This window comes from Salvia splendens, chromosome 6 (genome assembly GCF_004379255.2).
Source record: "Salvia splendens isolate huo1 chromosome 6, SspV2, whole genome shotgun sequence".
NCBI classification, from domain to species: Eukaryota; Viridiplantae; Streptophyta; class Magnoliopsida; order Lamiales; family Lamiaceae; genus Salvia; species Salvia splendens.
In genome coordinates, this window is record NC_056037.1 from 22,046,328 (window position 1) to 22,063,305 (window position 16,978).

The 16,978-nt window shown below is 42.0% G+C and overlaps 2 protein-coding genes across 2 annotated transcripts; both read left to right on the forward strand.

The window, feature by feature from the left end:
• The first annotated feature begins 291 nt into the window (after positions 1-291).
• Positions 292-981, forward strand: LOC121808969 (serine/arginine-rich splicing factor RS2Z32-like). The gene is made up of 2 exons (XM_042209524.1): positions 292-855; positions 949-981. Exons 1-2 carry the CDS (start codon positions 292-294, stop codon positions 979-981), a joined length of 597 nt encoding a protein of 198 aa, XP_042065458.1.
• A 13,523-nt stretch (positions 982-14,504) lies between these two features.
• On the forward strand, positions 14,505-14,966 carry LOC121808970. The gene has a single exon (XM_042209525.1). It carries the CDS (start codon positions 14,505-14,507, stop codon positions 14,964-14,966), a length of 462 nt encoding a protein of 153 aa, XP_042065459.1.
• Positions 14,967-16,978: the final 2,012 nt, after the last annotated feature.

Consider the following 16,978-nt stretch of genomic DNA (forward strand, 5'->3'; position numbering starts at 1 on the left):
GGATCCACGGATAGGGAACGCCTGGCCTGCGTGACTTATCAGCTGACAGGACCCGCTGATTTTTGGTGGGAAACCAAGAAGAGAACCATGGACCCCGCTCGCCGTGAGGCGCTTATTTGGGAAGAGTTTAAGGAAGAAGTCTACAACAAATATGTTCCCATGAGTTATCGGCGGGCGAAAGTAGTGGAGTTTCACACTCTAAAACAAGGAAACATGACGGTCACGGAGTACGACCTCGTCTTACATGAGATGACTCGTTATGCGCCAGAATTGGTGGACACCGACTAGAAGATGGCTGCGAAGTTCCGTTCCGGCCTTAAGCTCGAGATAAGGGTAGCTGTGGCTAGTCGCAGGGGAATTCCTTATTCTGAGGTACTGGGTTGCGCGCTAGACGTGGAAGAAGCGCTGCCCAAGAATGAGAGGATAACAAATCCTGCACCATCTGAACTCCCATCAAACTTTAGAGACAAGAGGAAGTGGAAGGGGAACCGAGCTCCTTTTGAGAACAAGAGGCGTTTTCCCACTTTTCGGCAACCGCAGAATCATGGGTGCCAAATTGTGCCACAGCAGAGGGGAAACCCGCAGAGGACACCCTATTGTAGTCGGTGCTCCAAGCATCATGTTGGGGAGTGCCGAGTTGGAGGCATTCGGTGTTATGTCTGCGGCGGGAATGGGCACATGTCTCGAGAGTGCCTAAATAACAACAAAGGTGGAGTGAAGAATGGGCAAGGACAGAGGCCACCCCAACAGCCACAACCAATCCGACAAGTGGCCCCACAGCAAGCGAGGGCATATGCGCTAAGGGGATATCAAGGCAGGAACCCCAAGCCATCAAGGGCAAGGAGAATTTGGCAGGTATGGGAAAGCTCCAACAACTGCCTATTATTGTGTTGTTTGATACGGGTGCTTCGCATTCTTTTGTTTCCATGTCATGTGTGAATGCCTTAGAACTCCCTACTGCTAAGCTTGAATCGAATTTGAATGTATTTTCACCGGTTGGAGGATTGATTGACATTGTGAGAACTTGCTCGAACATAGAGTTTGTGTTAGGAGAACTAGGAGTAGTGGCCCAACTTTTGCACGTTATGCCTTTGGAGAATGTAGACATAATCTTGGGAATGGATTGGCTTACCGAGAACTACGCAACGATTCACTGTAAAGAGAGACAGATTTCTTTTCAAGCCTCAGGCGAAGAACCGACTATCTTGTACGGGATCTCCATGAATCGACGAACCTCCATAATCTCCGCTTTGCAAGCAACTACGATGATAAGAAAAGGACTTCCGGCGTATCTAGTGTACTAGAATGGGGAAGAAAAGAAGGACTTGAAAGTGGAAGACGTGGCAGTAGTGCGAGATTTCCGCGATGTGTTTCCCGAAGCTTTGCCAGGACCGCCACCCGGCAGACAGGTGGAGTTCACAATTGATTTAGAACCAGGGTCTGCGCCAGTATCAAAGGCGCCATACCGAATGGCCCCTAAGGAGTTGGCCGAGTTAAAGGTTCAGTTGCAAGAACTGTTAGACTTGGGTTTTATTCGACCCAGTGTGTCACCATGAGGAGCGCCAGTTTTGTTCGTTAAGAAGAAGGATGGAACGATGAGGATGTGCATCGACTATCGTGAGCTCAACAAGATGACCTTAAAGAATAAGTACCCACTGCCAAATATTGATGATTTGTTTGACCAACTTCGAGGAGCGGGCGTATTCTCAAAAATGGACTTGAGATAAGGGTATCATCAACTAAAGGTCCGACGAGAGGATGTGCCTACGATTGCTTTTCACACTCGTTATGGCCATTATGAATTTTTTGTGATGCATTTTGGGCTGACCAACGCCCCAGCCATTTTCATGGACTTGATGAACCGAGTTTTCCATGAGTATCTTAACAAGTTTGTGTTGGTCTTCATCGACGACGTGTTGGTATACTCGAAGAACGAGGAAGAAAATAGATGGCATCTACAAAGAATGTTGTAAACGTTGCGAAAGGAGAAGCTTTATGCCAAGTTCAGTAAGTGTGAGTTCTGGTTGACTCGAGTGAACTTTCTTGGTCATATTGTGACGGCAAATGGAATTCAAGTAGACCCAGCAAAGGTCGAGGCCGTGCAGAATTGGAAATCGCCGAAAACGCCAAGTGAAATCCGTAGTTTCTTGGGATTGGCAGGATATTATCGACGATTCATTGAAGGATTCTCTAAGATTGCGAGACCGATGATGCAACTACTAAAGAAAGGAATTAAGGTGGTTTGGACGCCAGAGTGCGAGGCGAGTTTCCAACTATTGAAGGAGAAGTTGACTACAACACCAGTCCTAGCAGTACCCGAACCCGACAAGGACTTCGCCGTCTATACGGACGCGTCGAAAGTAGGACTAGGATATGTGTTAATGCAAGATGGGAAGGTGATAGCGTATGCTTTCCGACAGTTGAGACCGAATGAATTGAATTTTCCCACCCACGATTTGGAGTTAGCAGCAGTGGTGCATGCATTGAAAATTTGGAGACACCATCTCTATGGAGTGAGATGCGAAATCTATACGGACCATAAGAGTCTCAAGTATTTCTTCGAGCAGAGGGAGCTAAACATGCGACAACGACGTTGGTTAGAGGTCGTGAAGGACTATGACTGTGGTATTAACTATCATCCGGGCAAGGCGAACGTGGTCGCCGATGCCTTGAGTAGGAAGAACCAACCTCAACTGGCTTATTTCCTAACGCAAGAGGAAGCGTTGATTCACGAGTTCGGCAAGATGAGTTTGGAAATAGTGAAAGCGCCCGAGACAGTAGGTTCAAGATTGGCGACGATAGTGATTGAGCCAGATTTGAGAACCAAGCTCATAGAATCCCAGCGACGTGATGCAAAGTTGGAGGAATTACGTGCAAAGGTGAGAGCCGAGGAGCTGGATCATTACCGCGAGGAGGCGGATAATGCCTTGACGTACGATGGGCGTTTGTGTGTGCCGAGCGATAAGACGCTAAAGGATGATATTTTAAGTGAAGCGCACGACACACCTTACACCGCACACCCCGGAAGCACGAAGATGTATCGAGATTTGAAGCAACAGTTTTGGTGGAATGGAATGAAAGGAGACGTAGCGTCATATGTGGAACGATGTCTAGCATGCCAACAAGTGAAGGCCTTACACCAACGGCCATATGGGAAGTTACAACCGCTTGAAATTCCAGAATGGAAGTGGGAGCATCTAGCTATGGATTTCGTGACGGGTTTGCCAAAGTCACAGAAGGGTAACACCGCGATTTGGGTGATCATTGATCGACTTACTAAAAGCGCGCACTTCTTACCGATGAAAATTACTTATGGCGCGGACAAGTTAGCTAAACTCTACGTGAACGAGATTGTGCGATTGCATAGAGTGCCAAATACCATCGTGTCCGACCGCGATACGAAGTTCACATCGAAGTTTTGGATGAGTTTGCAACGAGAATTGGGCACACAACTAAACTTCAGCACTGCTTATCACCCGCAATCGGATGGGCAGTCAGAGAGGACGATTCAGATGCTTGAGGATATGTTGCGAGCCGTTGTCCTAGATCGAGGGGAAAATTGGAAAACTGTCCTACCATTGGTTGAATTCGCCTACAACAACAGTTATCAAGCGACGATCGATATGGCTCCGTACGAAGCCTTATATGGTAGGAAGTGTCAATCTCCACTTTATTGGGATGAAGTCGGCGAGAGGAAGATGTTAGGAACCGACGCTATAAAGGAGATGACCGAAATTGTGCATCAAATCCGCGCAAGGATCAAGGAAGCTCAAGACAGACAGAAGTCGTATGCTGACATGCGTCGAACGGAAATCAAATTCGACGTTGGTGACAAAGTGTTCTTGAAAGTATCCCTGACGAGAGGAGTTGTGAGGTTTGGAGTGAAAGGCAAGCTGAAACCGCGTTTTGTAGGACAGTACGAGATTATCAAAGAAGTAGGTCCTGTGGCGTATCGTTTGGCGTTACCTCCCAGCTTTGGGAACGTGCACAACGTGTTCCACGTGTCCCAGCTGAGCAAGTACGTGTTTGACCCCAAGCATGTGATTCATCAAGAGGAAGTGATCCTAACCCCCGACATGAGCTACGAGGAAAGACCCGAAGCAATCCTAGATCGGAAGGTGCAAGAGTTACGAAACAAAACGATAGCTTTCGTGAAGGTTTTGTGGAATCACCATGGTCCCGAGGAAGCCACGTGGGAGTTAGAAGACAAAATGAAAGAAAAGTTTCCCGAGTGGTTTTTGTGAGACGATCAAATTTCGGGACGAAATTTCTGTTTAGAGGGGAAGGATGTAACATCCCAAACTTTTGTGACTCTTTTATTTATGCTTTTGAAATGTTGATTATGAAACTTTTGTTTCTATGTGATTAAAGTGATTTGCGTGAAATAATTGTCGTGAGTGATGTGGAATGAAGTGCTTAATAGTTTATATTTTCCAATGTGGGGAAATAATTAATAGGATCATGCATTTATATTTTTTTCGAGTCAATTCATTTGAAATTTTCGGCCCTTGCTAATTATCGAAATAGTATTTCATTTCTTGGATTTAATAAATTGCTTTGGGACTTCTATCCAAATTAAATCCAAACCAATTGGTTCCTAAATGGTATTACATGAATTTCGAACTCTATTCTATTACCCTTGGGAGTTTCAAAAATCCCATATTTAAAATAGGAGAATGATTTAATTTTCCGTTGATTTAATTGGTGCTTTATTGACCCCCCTTCTTTTGAATTAAATCCAATTAAATCATGTCACATTTTATTTCTTCACCCAAAATAAAGAGAGAGTTGGAATATTTCCTTGGCTATTTAAGCCTAATAATTTTCGGCCCCTTCACTAATTTTTGGAGGATAATTTATTTGTTTCCTAAATTGTGGAATCCCTTTTTATTCAATTAAATACCATCCTAATACCTAGGTCTAATTAATTGGGGATGCGAATATTTCCTTTATTCCCCATCTATGCCACACGCCCCTATGCCTTATTTTTTCTTGTGGGAATATAATTATTTGTTACCTATTTGATGGGACCCTTTTTCCTGTAAAAGAAATTACCAAGTTTAAATCCTATTCTATTTAATTAAGGATTTAAATAAATTCCTTGTGCACACCCCCTTAAATTTTTGGCCCCCTCACCATATTTACTACTTGGAGATTTAATTTATTTTGTTCCCTTGTTTATGGAATATTCACCTTTATTTCCTAAATTATGAATATATTCTCTCCAAGTAAATATTGCTATATTTCATTGTAATTAAATCAGCAAATTTTGACTTCCTCACCTTCAAAACCACGTGCCTACTCTGCTCCATGATTGTGGGATTTTTATTTATTTTATTCCTCCCACAATTAAATTATTAATTGAGTGTGAATTAAGCTTAGTACATAAAATAGACTAAACCCTAACCCTAGCCACTATTTTCACACGCCTCCCTCTCCCTCATTCTCTCCTCACACGTTTTCTCCTCCTCTCCCACTCTTTCTCTCCAAAAATCTTCCATTCAAGCTTTATTCTTGCAACCATTGAAATTATTTTCAAGAGTCTCCGACGGATCGCATCGTTCTTTGCTCCTACCGTTTTATTTTTTTCAAAGAAGGTATATTTGCTCACTTTTCCTCATCCTTTGCGTTTGAACCATGTTCTTGAGTCCTACATGCATGTAGTGGGTGTAGGATTGATAGATCGCAAGATTTAACGGGGGAAAGTGTGTTTTCGTAAGAACTTGGATGGTTATGTGTTTTTGTTTGAAATCATGTGATGTTGGATTGGAATATTTGGTGATTGATGTGAGTTTATGTGCAAATATGTGTATGAGAAACTTTAAAGCATGATTATGTGTTTTCAAGCATGAAAAATTGGTGTTTGTTTGATGGAAGATGAGAACCCTATTTTTGAACCTGAAATCTGTGGTGCACGACCAGTAACTTATGATCTATAATTGACCCATCAAACGAACGAATTTTTACACGAAATGTTTACTGAGTAAACTTCAAGGTGTTTCCTGTGTCTCGTGTGAATTTCAGCCCTTTTTATCAAAAAATGAATTTTTAATAAATGTTTGAAGTTGACTGCGCAAATCTGCCAGAAACTCGTGTTCTCGCCAGGAATGTTTCATTTTCTGTTCGACTGACCAAATGACCTCCGATTGATGTAATTCTTGAACTATATGAAATTTTGAAGTGTCTTCTGAGTTGTGTTAAATTTTCAGCCTTTTTGGGCATTGGATGAATTTATGGTGAAATTTTCAAATGAACTGCGCAGTGCTGTCAGAAATTGTATGTTCTGACCAGGGAGTTTAATATGTGATATGACTGACTAAATGACGTGATTTCGGTGTGAAGATATTCATGGATGAACTTGAATGTGTCCTCTGTATAGTGACCAAAATTTAGCTTCTTTTGAGGTCGGGTGAATTTATAGGGATTTTTTTTCAAAACGGTCGCGCAGTTCTGTCAGTTTTCTGCCTTGTTAAAATGACGCCTAGTTTCAAGTTTAAAAGTACTATATGATGCATGTATGTCCAAGGAACGTGTTTAGATGGTGTAATCACTTGGGATAAGTTGGAATGTGTTACGTGTGTCTTTACACCTTTGTGACGTATGTTTTTTTTTTTTTTTTTTTTTATATTTTAAAATTAACTTCATATATTTATATCATATATATGAAGGAGGAAATTACAAATCAACTCCTATAACAAGGAGGAAAGACAAATTACGCCACCCAGGGTTCGAACTCGAGACCTCCAGGATGGACGCGGTATCCAGCACCCTTTACCGCTAGGCCAAGGGGCTTGGATACCTTTGTGACGTATGTTGGGTTGGGGAATTTGAGAAAAACGACGAGAGAGAAGCGAAAGGACATGCATAGTAAAATGTTGTTGTGGAAGGCTGACTTGTATTGTCGTTGACAAGGGTGTTGTGTATTCGTGAACTCGAGGATCGAGAGTTGCTATAAGTTGGGTTGTGAATTGCTAGGCGAACGAGGTGGGCTTTCTTTTCAAACCTCTTTATTTTTCCGAAAATACTATGTGAAGTTATAAGGGTGGTTTAACTTGTTATGTCATGCCATGTTGTTTTTGTTATGAGATTGTGTGCCTGATGCCTAGTTCGTTTGAGTTTACTCCGTTAGGCTATATGGCTGTGTTTTGAAACGAATTCGGGTCTGAGTAGGGCCGCTAACCCTAGCAGGCTGTGTACACTGGTGGGATCGTGAGCCGTCCTTGCTAGTCGGCCGGTATCGTGGGCGATTAGTGTGGCCACACTTTCGTCGCACTGTGATTGTGATTGATGGATTGATGTGAAAAGTAGGGAGATAAATTGTCTGGCCAAACTTGAATTTTTGTGTTTCTCGTGATATTTCTTACTATATAAAACTCGAGATCACTGGTATGGATGACATAACTTATTAAAATGTTTTCGGCATGAGCCTATTGAGTACAACAAGTACTCAGCCCTGCATATTATTTTTCTTATGTGCAGGTTGAGCGGGATGTTGCGGTGGATGTTGAGCTGGCTTAAGTACCTAGGATGCGTTGTGTCTTCATACATAGGCGTTATCCTTGACTCTCCTTAAACCTTATTTTTCCGCTGCTATAATTTGAACTATGCCTCAAGACTTTAACCTTCTCTTTATATTTTGTGTTTGAACATGTATGGTGGTGTTAGGTTTCAAACAAGTATTTACGTTGTCTTTTGAAAATGGTGTTCTCCGAGAATTAAGTTAAATGTTTGTTTGACCTTAGTTATTAATTGTTTTATTTCATAAGTCTAATTTTTCCCGTTCCTCTTTTAAAAGCATTTTACCTTAAGTCTTCTAAAAAATTTTTATAACCTTAAACTTCTTAAAACTAGGTTGTTTTCCTTTCTTAAGTTAATTAAGTCTTCTTTTAAACTGTTATCCATGCATGTCGGTCACGATCGCCGCGGTTGTGGTACCCCTTTGTATGGGCGGTCGTGACAAGGTGGCTGGGTCGGGTCATTTTCAGACCATCTAAAATTGGGATGGGTTCTCCATGGTGCCTCCTTTTGTTTCCCCTGATTCCAACTCCCATCTGGATTCCAACTCCCCATCGAATTCACCTGGGCCTGGTAATCTCCCTCTTGAGGGCCATAGTATAGCTGGGGTGGAGCTTCTCCCAAGCCTAGAGTTCTCTCTTTCTCTTGTGAGGCTGGCGGGTTGGTCTTCTCGATTGCACTCAAGAGTGCTTTCTCAAGCCTATCTTTTCTTGCCTCGACCCTTTCGTCACCTTGCTCCTTCAGTGCATTTGCTGACCCTCTCCTCATAATGTTCCTCGGGTTGTCGTACGCCTTCTTGGCTTCTATCAACCCCCCCAAAGTCTCTCTCGCTTCACTTCCCTTGTTCTTTGTAAAATTTCCCCCGCTCGAGGAATTCATCAGATCCTTTGATTCAGGGGTTGCTCCTTCATAAAACATATAGTAAATTTCTTCCTCGATCATTCTATGATTCGGGCAAGCATCTAACAATCCCTTGAATCGCTACCAATATTGACTCAGAGATTCAGCGTACTCCTGCTTACACTCCACGATTTCCTTCTTGAGGGCATTTATTTTGTTTGATGGGAAAAAATAATCCAGAAGCTCCAACTTAAAATCTCTCCAGGTACGGATGGAATCCTGAGGCAGCCTCAGCAACCATGTGTTGGCCTCTCCCTTCAAGGAGAATGGAATTGCACGTAGGCGATGATCTTCCTCCGTTGCATCGTTAGGCCTTTTCTGAATACTGCACAACTTGCTAAACTCATTTAGGAACTCGTATGGACACTCATTCCTACGCCCGGACAACGTCGGTAGAATGCCTAGCACATTAGTCTTAATTTCGATGGCCCTCTGACGCTGATTCATGACTATAGCCTGGGCTGGCTCACCATCTAGATGGGCAGTGAGCGAACTGATCTCGGGATCTGGATCGTCTACCCGGGCCATGTCTCTGATCTCTTTCTCCTCTGTATCTGTTTCCGAAGACGACTCGGGATCCTCCCTTCCTGACGAACTCCACTCCTTGTCACTTCCTGAACCAAACGGAAATGAATCTCCCGTGGTTAACCCCGATCTGGTGGTGACCGTAAATGCTGTCTCCTTGACCTACCAAATAAACTGAGCGTTCCTCCACCCAAAGAAGTTACTCCAGTGTCCAAACCGTGAGTCTCTGCTCATAAACTAAAAATAAAGAAAAAGGATAAATCAAAACTATATACGCCAAAATCTCTAAACACAATCATAAACTACGCCATCCATCCCCGGCACAGGCGCCATTTGAAACTGTTTGATCAGGAACTGTGTGTGCTTTTGTGCTTGGTCAAGCTTCTCAACTCCAGAGAATCCGCTAGATCACAAGGTCTAGGAACTCAGAGGATCCTGGAAGTCTCGGTCGTCGGACACACAAATTTCGCGTTCAAAACCCTCAACCCTCTATACTATGAATTAGTACAGGGAAGTAGGGATCGATCCCACGAAGACAGATGCGTAAGAATGCATTTAAGAGACTCTGCAAATGGGGTTGGCTGCTGCCACGCAATTTTGCGGTTGAGAAAATTGGCTGACACTAGACCTAGGAAACAGAGAACATCATGCAAGCATGGAACATCATCTTAACTTCAATATCTCAATAAACTTCCTTGACCTAGAAAACCGCTACCTAATCTAGCTAAGCAGGAATCAAACATGCAGTGGGGACCATTTCCCGAAATCAGTAAAGTACGGATGAAAAGCTGCAAATAACTAACAACGTTCTGCATCTCGTCACCTGATTCAAGCTCGAACAAGGAGAAAATAGAGTGATAACCCAGATTCAAACAGAACATAATAATTCAGACGTCGGAAACTGGCGATTAATCGGAAACCGAACAGATCTACTTCTACTAGACGAAGTAAACAGAAACACAGAAACGAGTCATCAAATTCATGCAAAATCAACCAACTTTGTTTCAGATCCACACGTCGAACGCTTAATCCACTTCGAATCCAAGAAATCCGAACCCAACTGCGATCAACAACAACTCCATGAACTCCGATTTAACAAATCCACTTCGATCAACAACAATCCAACCACGATTCAATTCCAATTCACCAGATCAAGTGCGAAAAGCATCCATTCAAGTAAACAACTCCAAACTCATAATCAAACATCATCAAAACTCAAAATCAACATCATCATGACAGAAAATAGAAATTCCATAGATAGATAAGCAAAGTTCAACAAATAACCAAAGCCGAGCTTCGAACAGCGAAGACTCGGTAGAATTCTGAACAGAAAACGAAATGAAAGCGGATAAATTGTTTCTTCACCCTACATGATGACGGTGGTACACAATAGCCAACTGAAAATGAACCTAACCCCTATAGATTCCCAATCAACCCAAGTGTGTGTGTAGAAGTGTGAAAGTGAACTCAGAGCTAAAAATATATCTCCTCCTAAAATTCTCTCTATCTCCCAATCCCTTTTATGTATGTTGCGTGCTCTCTCTTTTATAGACGTGGAGGCGATCTTCTAGAAGCTTTCTCTTGAATTCTCCGTTCTGCCCTCCGTCTGACAATTTTTCTTCATTCTGCTCACTTTCTCGCCAATTTCCTTCGCCAGGTGATTATCTTCCTTCCTTCCTGGACCTGGCGATTTCTTCTACACACCTGGCTTAAAAGGTGTGTTAGACCCCTCAAATTGTTGAATTTAACCCCATAACCGATGAATGAAATGAGCCTTATCAGTATGGTATAGATTCTCGGACTTGATTTGAAAATTCTTTAGTCATGGGGTAGCTCCAAACAAGGAGTTGCACAAGTTCTACAAAGGTCTAACTTATAAGGATGTGCGTTGGATCAATGCCGTGAGCAAGGAAGACTTGAGGAAGATGTCCTTTGATCAAGTGAGAGAGCTCTTCGAGACTCAAGCGGTGATACACTCGGATTTTGCATTGTTTTAAGGCCATCTTTTAGTCCGTTTTTAATGTCAAAGTTGCATTACATGTCCATTATTTGCATGAGTATAATCTAGGTGACTCGTTCTATCAAAATAAGAACTGTACTAGGGTGTTGTAGTTGGAATTTGTATAACCATAACTGTGAATGCAAATAGTTGTTTCTTTTCTCTATACTTTTATCTTCGTGTTTATTTGCAAATAGTTGTTTCTTTTCTTTCAATAGTTCCTTGTTTTCAAAAAAATCTCCAAAACTTTCGGTTTTCCAAATAGTAATTGAGTTTTAGTAGATGATAGACAGTCCGTGTTTGTTTTCCCTGTGATCGATATCTGATACTAACCTTTAGCTATACTATTCCTACTCTGTATACTTGCAGGTAATTATAGTACTAATAAAAAGTGCATCAAGTTTTTGGCACCGTTGCTGGGGATTACAATTCACTTTATGATTGATATCTTCAAACGGATAATTTAACTACTTTAGATTTTAATTGCTTTCTGTTTTTAATTTTTTTTTAGTTTGGTTTTTGTTTTGTTTCTTTCAGGTTGTGTATGCGAACGTGTTCTGGGAAGAACATCTTAGAGACGCTCGATCCCGAACTTGAAAGGACCCATAGGAAAATAAGAAGTGAGCAAGGATCAATGAGAGACAAAACAGAGCTAGAGAGGTTTCAAGCCACAGTCAAGTGTTGATGGATAAGAGAGACGCGGAGAGGGTTGCCCGAGAGGAGCAGGAAATGAGGAACAAGGAGATAGTACCCGTGATCCATATGTTCAATCACGGGAATATGATTACTTTTCCCTAAGGCCCTCGTATAGATGCTAACAATTTTGAGCTGTGAATGCCCCTTATTCAAAGGGTTGAGCAGTTTCCTTTTACAGGGAGGGTCACAGAAGATGCCAGCCGCCACCTCTCGAAGTTCGTGGAGACTGCAAACACACTGAAATTGAATGGTGTCGACGATGACAACATTAGGGTAAGACTCTTTCCCTTTTCATTGAGTGGTTTGAGTGTCGGCCCACAGAGCAAGTCTCCACGTGGAATGATATTGTGGTTTCCTTCCTCGACAAGTACTACCCGCCAACCACAATATTGAAACTCAAGAGTGAGATCTTCCAATTCATGCTAGGCAACGACGAGCCCCTCTACGAGGAGGTCTCTCGTTTCAAGGGCCTACTCTGCAAATGCCCCAACCACGGTTTCACCGTCGACCATCAGGTAGGAATCCTCTATAATGTATTTATTGAAAAGATTTGTGCTATGTTGGATTCAGGGGCCAATGGGGGATTCTTTAGGAAGAGTGGACCAGATGCCATGGCAGTCATAAAGGAGTTCACCACCAACAGCAGGGGTGGTTGAAAGAAAAGCACAACTCAAGGAGAGTAGCGGCCATAGAGGAGGCCGAAGAGAGTTCTTTTGCGAAGGAATTGGCCGAGCTTAGAGTTCGGGTTGACCAAATGGACACATATAGAAGAGAGGATCCGGCTCCACCGACCTCTGTCATTGCGGTCACCAAACCCGACGCTCCTCCCATTCTTATGGATGATGTCAACTACGTGCAACAAGGAGGCGGTCCTAATAGGGGTTACAACAACAATTATCACCCTAACCAGGGGGCGATAATTTCAATAATTATAACGGGAATTGTCCTCATCCTAATCTCTCTTATTCTAACAATAATTTCTTGCAACCCCCCACAGGATTTAATGTTAGCAAGGGTGGAGTAGTTGAACCTATCAAGAAAGAGGAGAAGTATGACAAAGGGATTATGAAGATTTTAGAGGTGCTAGTGAAAGATGGGAAGACTAATGACACCAAGATTGGGGTCATTGAGGCAAGGTTGAACAATCACGAGCAAGGAATAAACACAATTGCCACTGCCGTCTCGAACATTAAGACTCAAATGGATCAAGTCCACAAGAATATTGAGGAAGACAAGGCAAAGACAGCAACACGAGTGGCGGACATAAATAAGAAATGTGTCACTAAGCAGAAGAAGGATGAAGGCAGCACCTCAAGAACGAATTCTAAAGACTGCCCGACGCCCGGTGGACCGCCACACACACCGCAGCGGTCCGCCACTAAAGAGGCAAAGGCGCCCGCTAAGAAAGAGCTCGTGCGGCACAACGGGATTGTACTCTCTTTCCAGCCAAAGAAGAAGTTCAAGCTTGAAGAGCAGTTCAAGCTTGAAGGTTTGTAGTTGGAATTTGTATAACCATAACTCGCACTGGAATTCCCTTATCTCTATACTTTTATCTACGTGTTTATTTGCAATTAGTTGTTTCTTTGCTTTCAATAGTTCTTTGTTTTCAAAAAAATCTCCAAAACTTTCGGTTTTCTAAATAATAATTGAGTTTTAGTAGAGGATAGACAGTCTGTGTTTGTTTTTCCCGTGATCGATATCCGATACTAACATTTAGCTATACTATTCCTACTTTGTATACTTGCAGGTATTTATAGTGCTAATAAAAAGTGCATCAAGCGGCAGCACAGAAGACTTGGCATAGCTCAGGGAGAGCTAGTAAGAAGGCAGAGGCATTTGGTGATAGCTTGCGTGATGAAGAGTTGACATTGGTGAAAGGCCAAATCGCGAGCATCCACGCCCAAGGGGGTCTTGTCTAAGGCCTTCACAACCATGCAGTTTGGCGTTCCCTCCACTGTTGCCATTGTGAAATATGGAGTTTTCCAAGGGGATCACCACACTGTTAAGTGTCAGCTTGTACAAGAAACTGAGAAAGTGAACTATGTTGGAAACCATCAAGGATTTCATCAAGGCCTGAATTGATCATATTTCCAAGGAAATCAGTTTCCCCAAGGGAATCAAGGGCCAAGTGGAAATTGGAGGCCAAATGCACTTCCCGAATTTGAAACAAGGAAGCCCGAAGTTGTGGATCCATTAGCTGCCATATTTGCCTTCATATCTGATAGCAAGAAGGAAAATGATCAATACCGAGAAAAAAATGATCAATTCAAGAAGGCTGTAATAGGGAAGTTTCAGCAAGTGGATGCCACCATGAAGAGCATCCAGACCCAAACTGGGCAAATTGCATCGGCTTCAAACACAAGGCCACCTAGAGGCCTACCGAGGGACACAATTCCAAATCCAAAGGGAAACGTTGAGCATTGCAATGTCGTGATATTGAGGAGTGGAAGAGAATTAGGGACAACCCCAGTTAGTCCAAATACGTTGCACACAGGGGTGGACAATGTGTTAGGTTCACAAACCTCGCACGTAGGGGCGGACGAGGTGAGTAAGCAGGCTACTGCGATTGCATATGAATCGACAAAAGAGGGAAAAGAGACTGCATCTGGCTATTGGGATTCCTAGAAAGGAAGCTTCAACAATTCGGCTGAGAACAAAGAAAAGTTAAGTCCCCGCAAGAGACCCAAAGAGCCCCTACAATTTTCCCAACTACCTCCCACCCCCACCTTTCCCCCTTGATGGAAAGAAGAAGCCTAAAAGTGTTGAGTGGCTGAAAGAAATTTTGAAAAAGGTGAATGTTGAGGTATCCCTGATGAACTTGATGGCTAACTTTCCAAAATTCTTCACTTTTTGTAAAGAGTTGAACTCAATGAAGGGAAAATTGCCTAAGGAAGGGATGGTGCAAGTGAGTGCACAATGCTCACATTTCTTGACTGGGCGAATACCTCTGAAAATGGAAGATCCTGGGAGTTGCCATATTTCATGCGAAGTAGAAAATAGGCAGTTTTTGAGCTGCTTACTTGATCAAGGATCTGGCATTTCACTGATGGCTCAAAAGACTGCAGATGAAATTGGTCTTTTGAAAAGAATTAAGTTGGCCAACGTCCACCTCAAGTTAGCTGATCAGTCCATTATCAAACTTAGAGGAATCGTGGAAGATGTCCTCGTTAAGGTTGATAAGTTCATTCTGCTTGTGGACTTTATGATTTTGGACATGGAAGAGGATAAAAACATGCCTATTTTGTTTGGGCGACCATTCTTGGCCATAGGTGACGTGACTCTCCATGCTAGAGACAACACTGTAACTTTTAGATCAATGGAGAGGAGATAATCTCAAGGGTGCAGGGGCCACAAAAAAGCCCATGGACTTCAAGTTTGTGTTTCTCGGAGAGGATGAGCCGCTCCCAATTCTCATCTTCGCTCATCTCAAGCCTATGGAAGAAAAAGGGCTTGTGGCATGGTTGAAAAAGAACAAAGGAAATCAGAATAGATTCAAATTGAATGCCTCTCATGGCGTGAGTGGAAGCAATGGGAAGGAGAACCTGAATGGTCATCTTAGTGAATGGAAGAGTTGCAATGGTGATGGATATGGGTGAGTCAAAGCACCAAAGGAACGTCTAGCCAAAGACGTGAAAGAAAGGCGCTAGATGGGAGGCAACCCATCATATGTGGTTTGAGTTTTTACTTTTTTATGTTTTTATTTTGATCACGGGGGTTTTCCTAACTCGGTTCTTTCCTTCGTTTTTGATCTTGAACCAGGTATTGTAAATAGTTTATTGTCTAGTTTTGTTTTGTATGAATAAGGATGGGCTACATATGAGGAGCCGTGCCAAAGGAAAGAAATACCCGACCCACCCACCCCGACTTAACATGATTTGAGGGAGTCTTCTTACCCCTTTCTTTACTAATTTTGTCCTTTGCGTTTCAAGAGTATGCACATTGAGGACAATGCATGATTAAGTTTGGGGGGTGTTCGCATGCTTGCTTGATTGGTGTTGATTTTGGCTTAAATTCTTCTTATATTTGTGTATAAGCATGCTTAATTGTCTTCCTTCGAATTTCACTAGCACACCGTTCCTTTAGAATTTGTTGGTGTGGACTTAGTTTCTCTTAAAAGTTAGGTCGTGGAACCTTTCTTTCACTTATTAACCGCTTGAGAGCTATAACTTCCATATTTCGATCAAGCGAATGTAGTGTCCTTAGGAGTCTGATTTCTTGAGCTAAGGAGAAATGACAATTCCGGTTTTGAAAAAATGAAAAAAAAGGCCTTAGGTAGATCTTCTAGACATAAGCTTGATGAATTGTAAACATGTTATTGTTGATGCATGAAAATGATTTAGGCAATAGGACATTAAGCCTCATATTTATACCATCACATGCCTATCCCTTCATAAACCCCTAGTGAGCCAATTTTGAGCTTTGAAGCTTTATTTTTTGTTGAAGATTTTGAGTCACTAAATGAGCCTATGTTATTTACCCTTTGCTAAGCCTTAATTCTCGGTCCCTATCACCAAGTTTAAAGCACTAGCACATCTTGGGAGGGTTTGTTGTGTGACAAGAAAAAGGATTGTGTTTGAGCCATTAGGTGATAAATGATGTTGTAAAAAAAATTGTGAATAAAAGTAAAAGGCAGCCAGCCTGGATGAGTGGGCTTTTCTCCTTTGTAGAGTTATTGTGATTTGGAGAAGTGTATTGTATTAGGCAACCAATTCTTTGCATCTAGAATTCTAAATGTACATTCATCAATTCTGAACTAGTAATGACAATGATCCTTTAATAATACTACATCCGTCCTAATTAAGTTGAGTTATATTCATTTTTGGACGTCCCAACAAAATTGAGTCATTTTCTTTTTTGACTAAAAACAAAATATCTAATCATTCATACTTTACTTCACCTACTTTACTCTCTTATCTCTCGTACTTTTTTCATCTCTCTTATTTTATACTATTATCATTTAACACATCCAACACAATTTTTCTTAATATCTCTGCCCAAAAGAAGTGATACAACTTAGTTGGAGCGGAATACTCCACAAAAAGATACTCCCTCCGTCCACGAAAAATAGAGCACATTTATCATTTTTGGTTGTCCACGAAAAATAAAGCACATTAAGAAAAAGAAAGTTTTCAACAACTTATCTCCTACTTTTTTCCCTTCTCTCTTACTAATAATATGGACCTCACATTCCACTAACACTACTTCTCTCTTACTTTTTTCTCTGCTCTCTTACTTTACCAATTCCACATTAAAACTCGTGTCATTCACAATGTGTTGTAATTTTTGTGGGTGGAGGGAGTATAAATTATACTCCTGCATCGCACCGAAGATGACTTTTTTTTT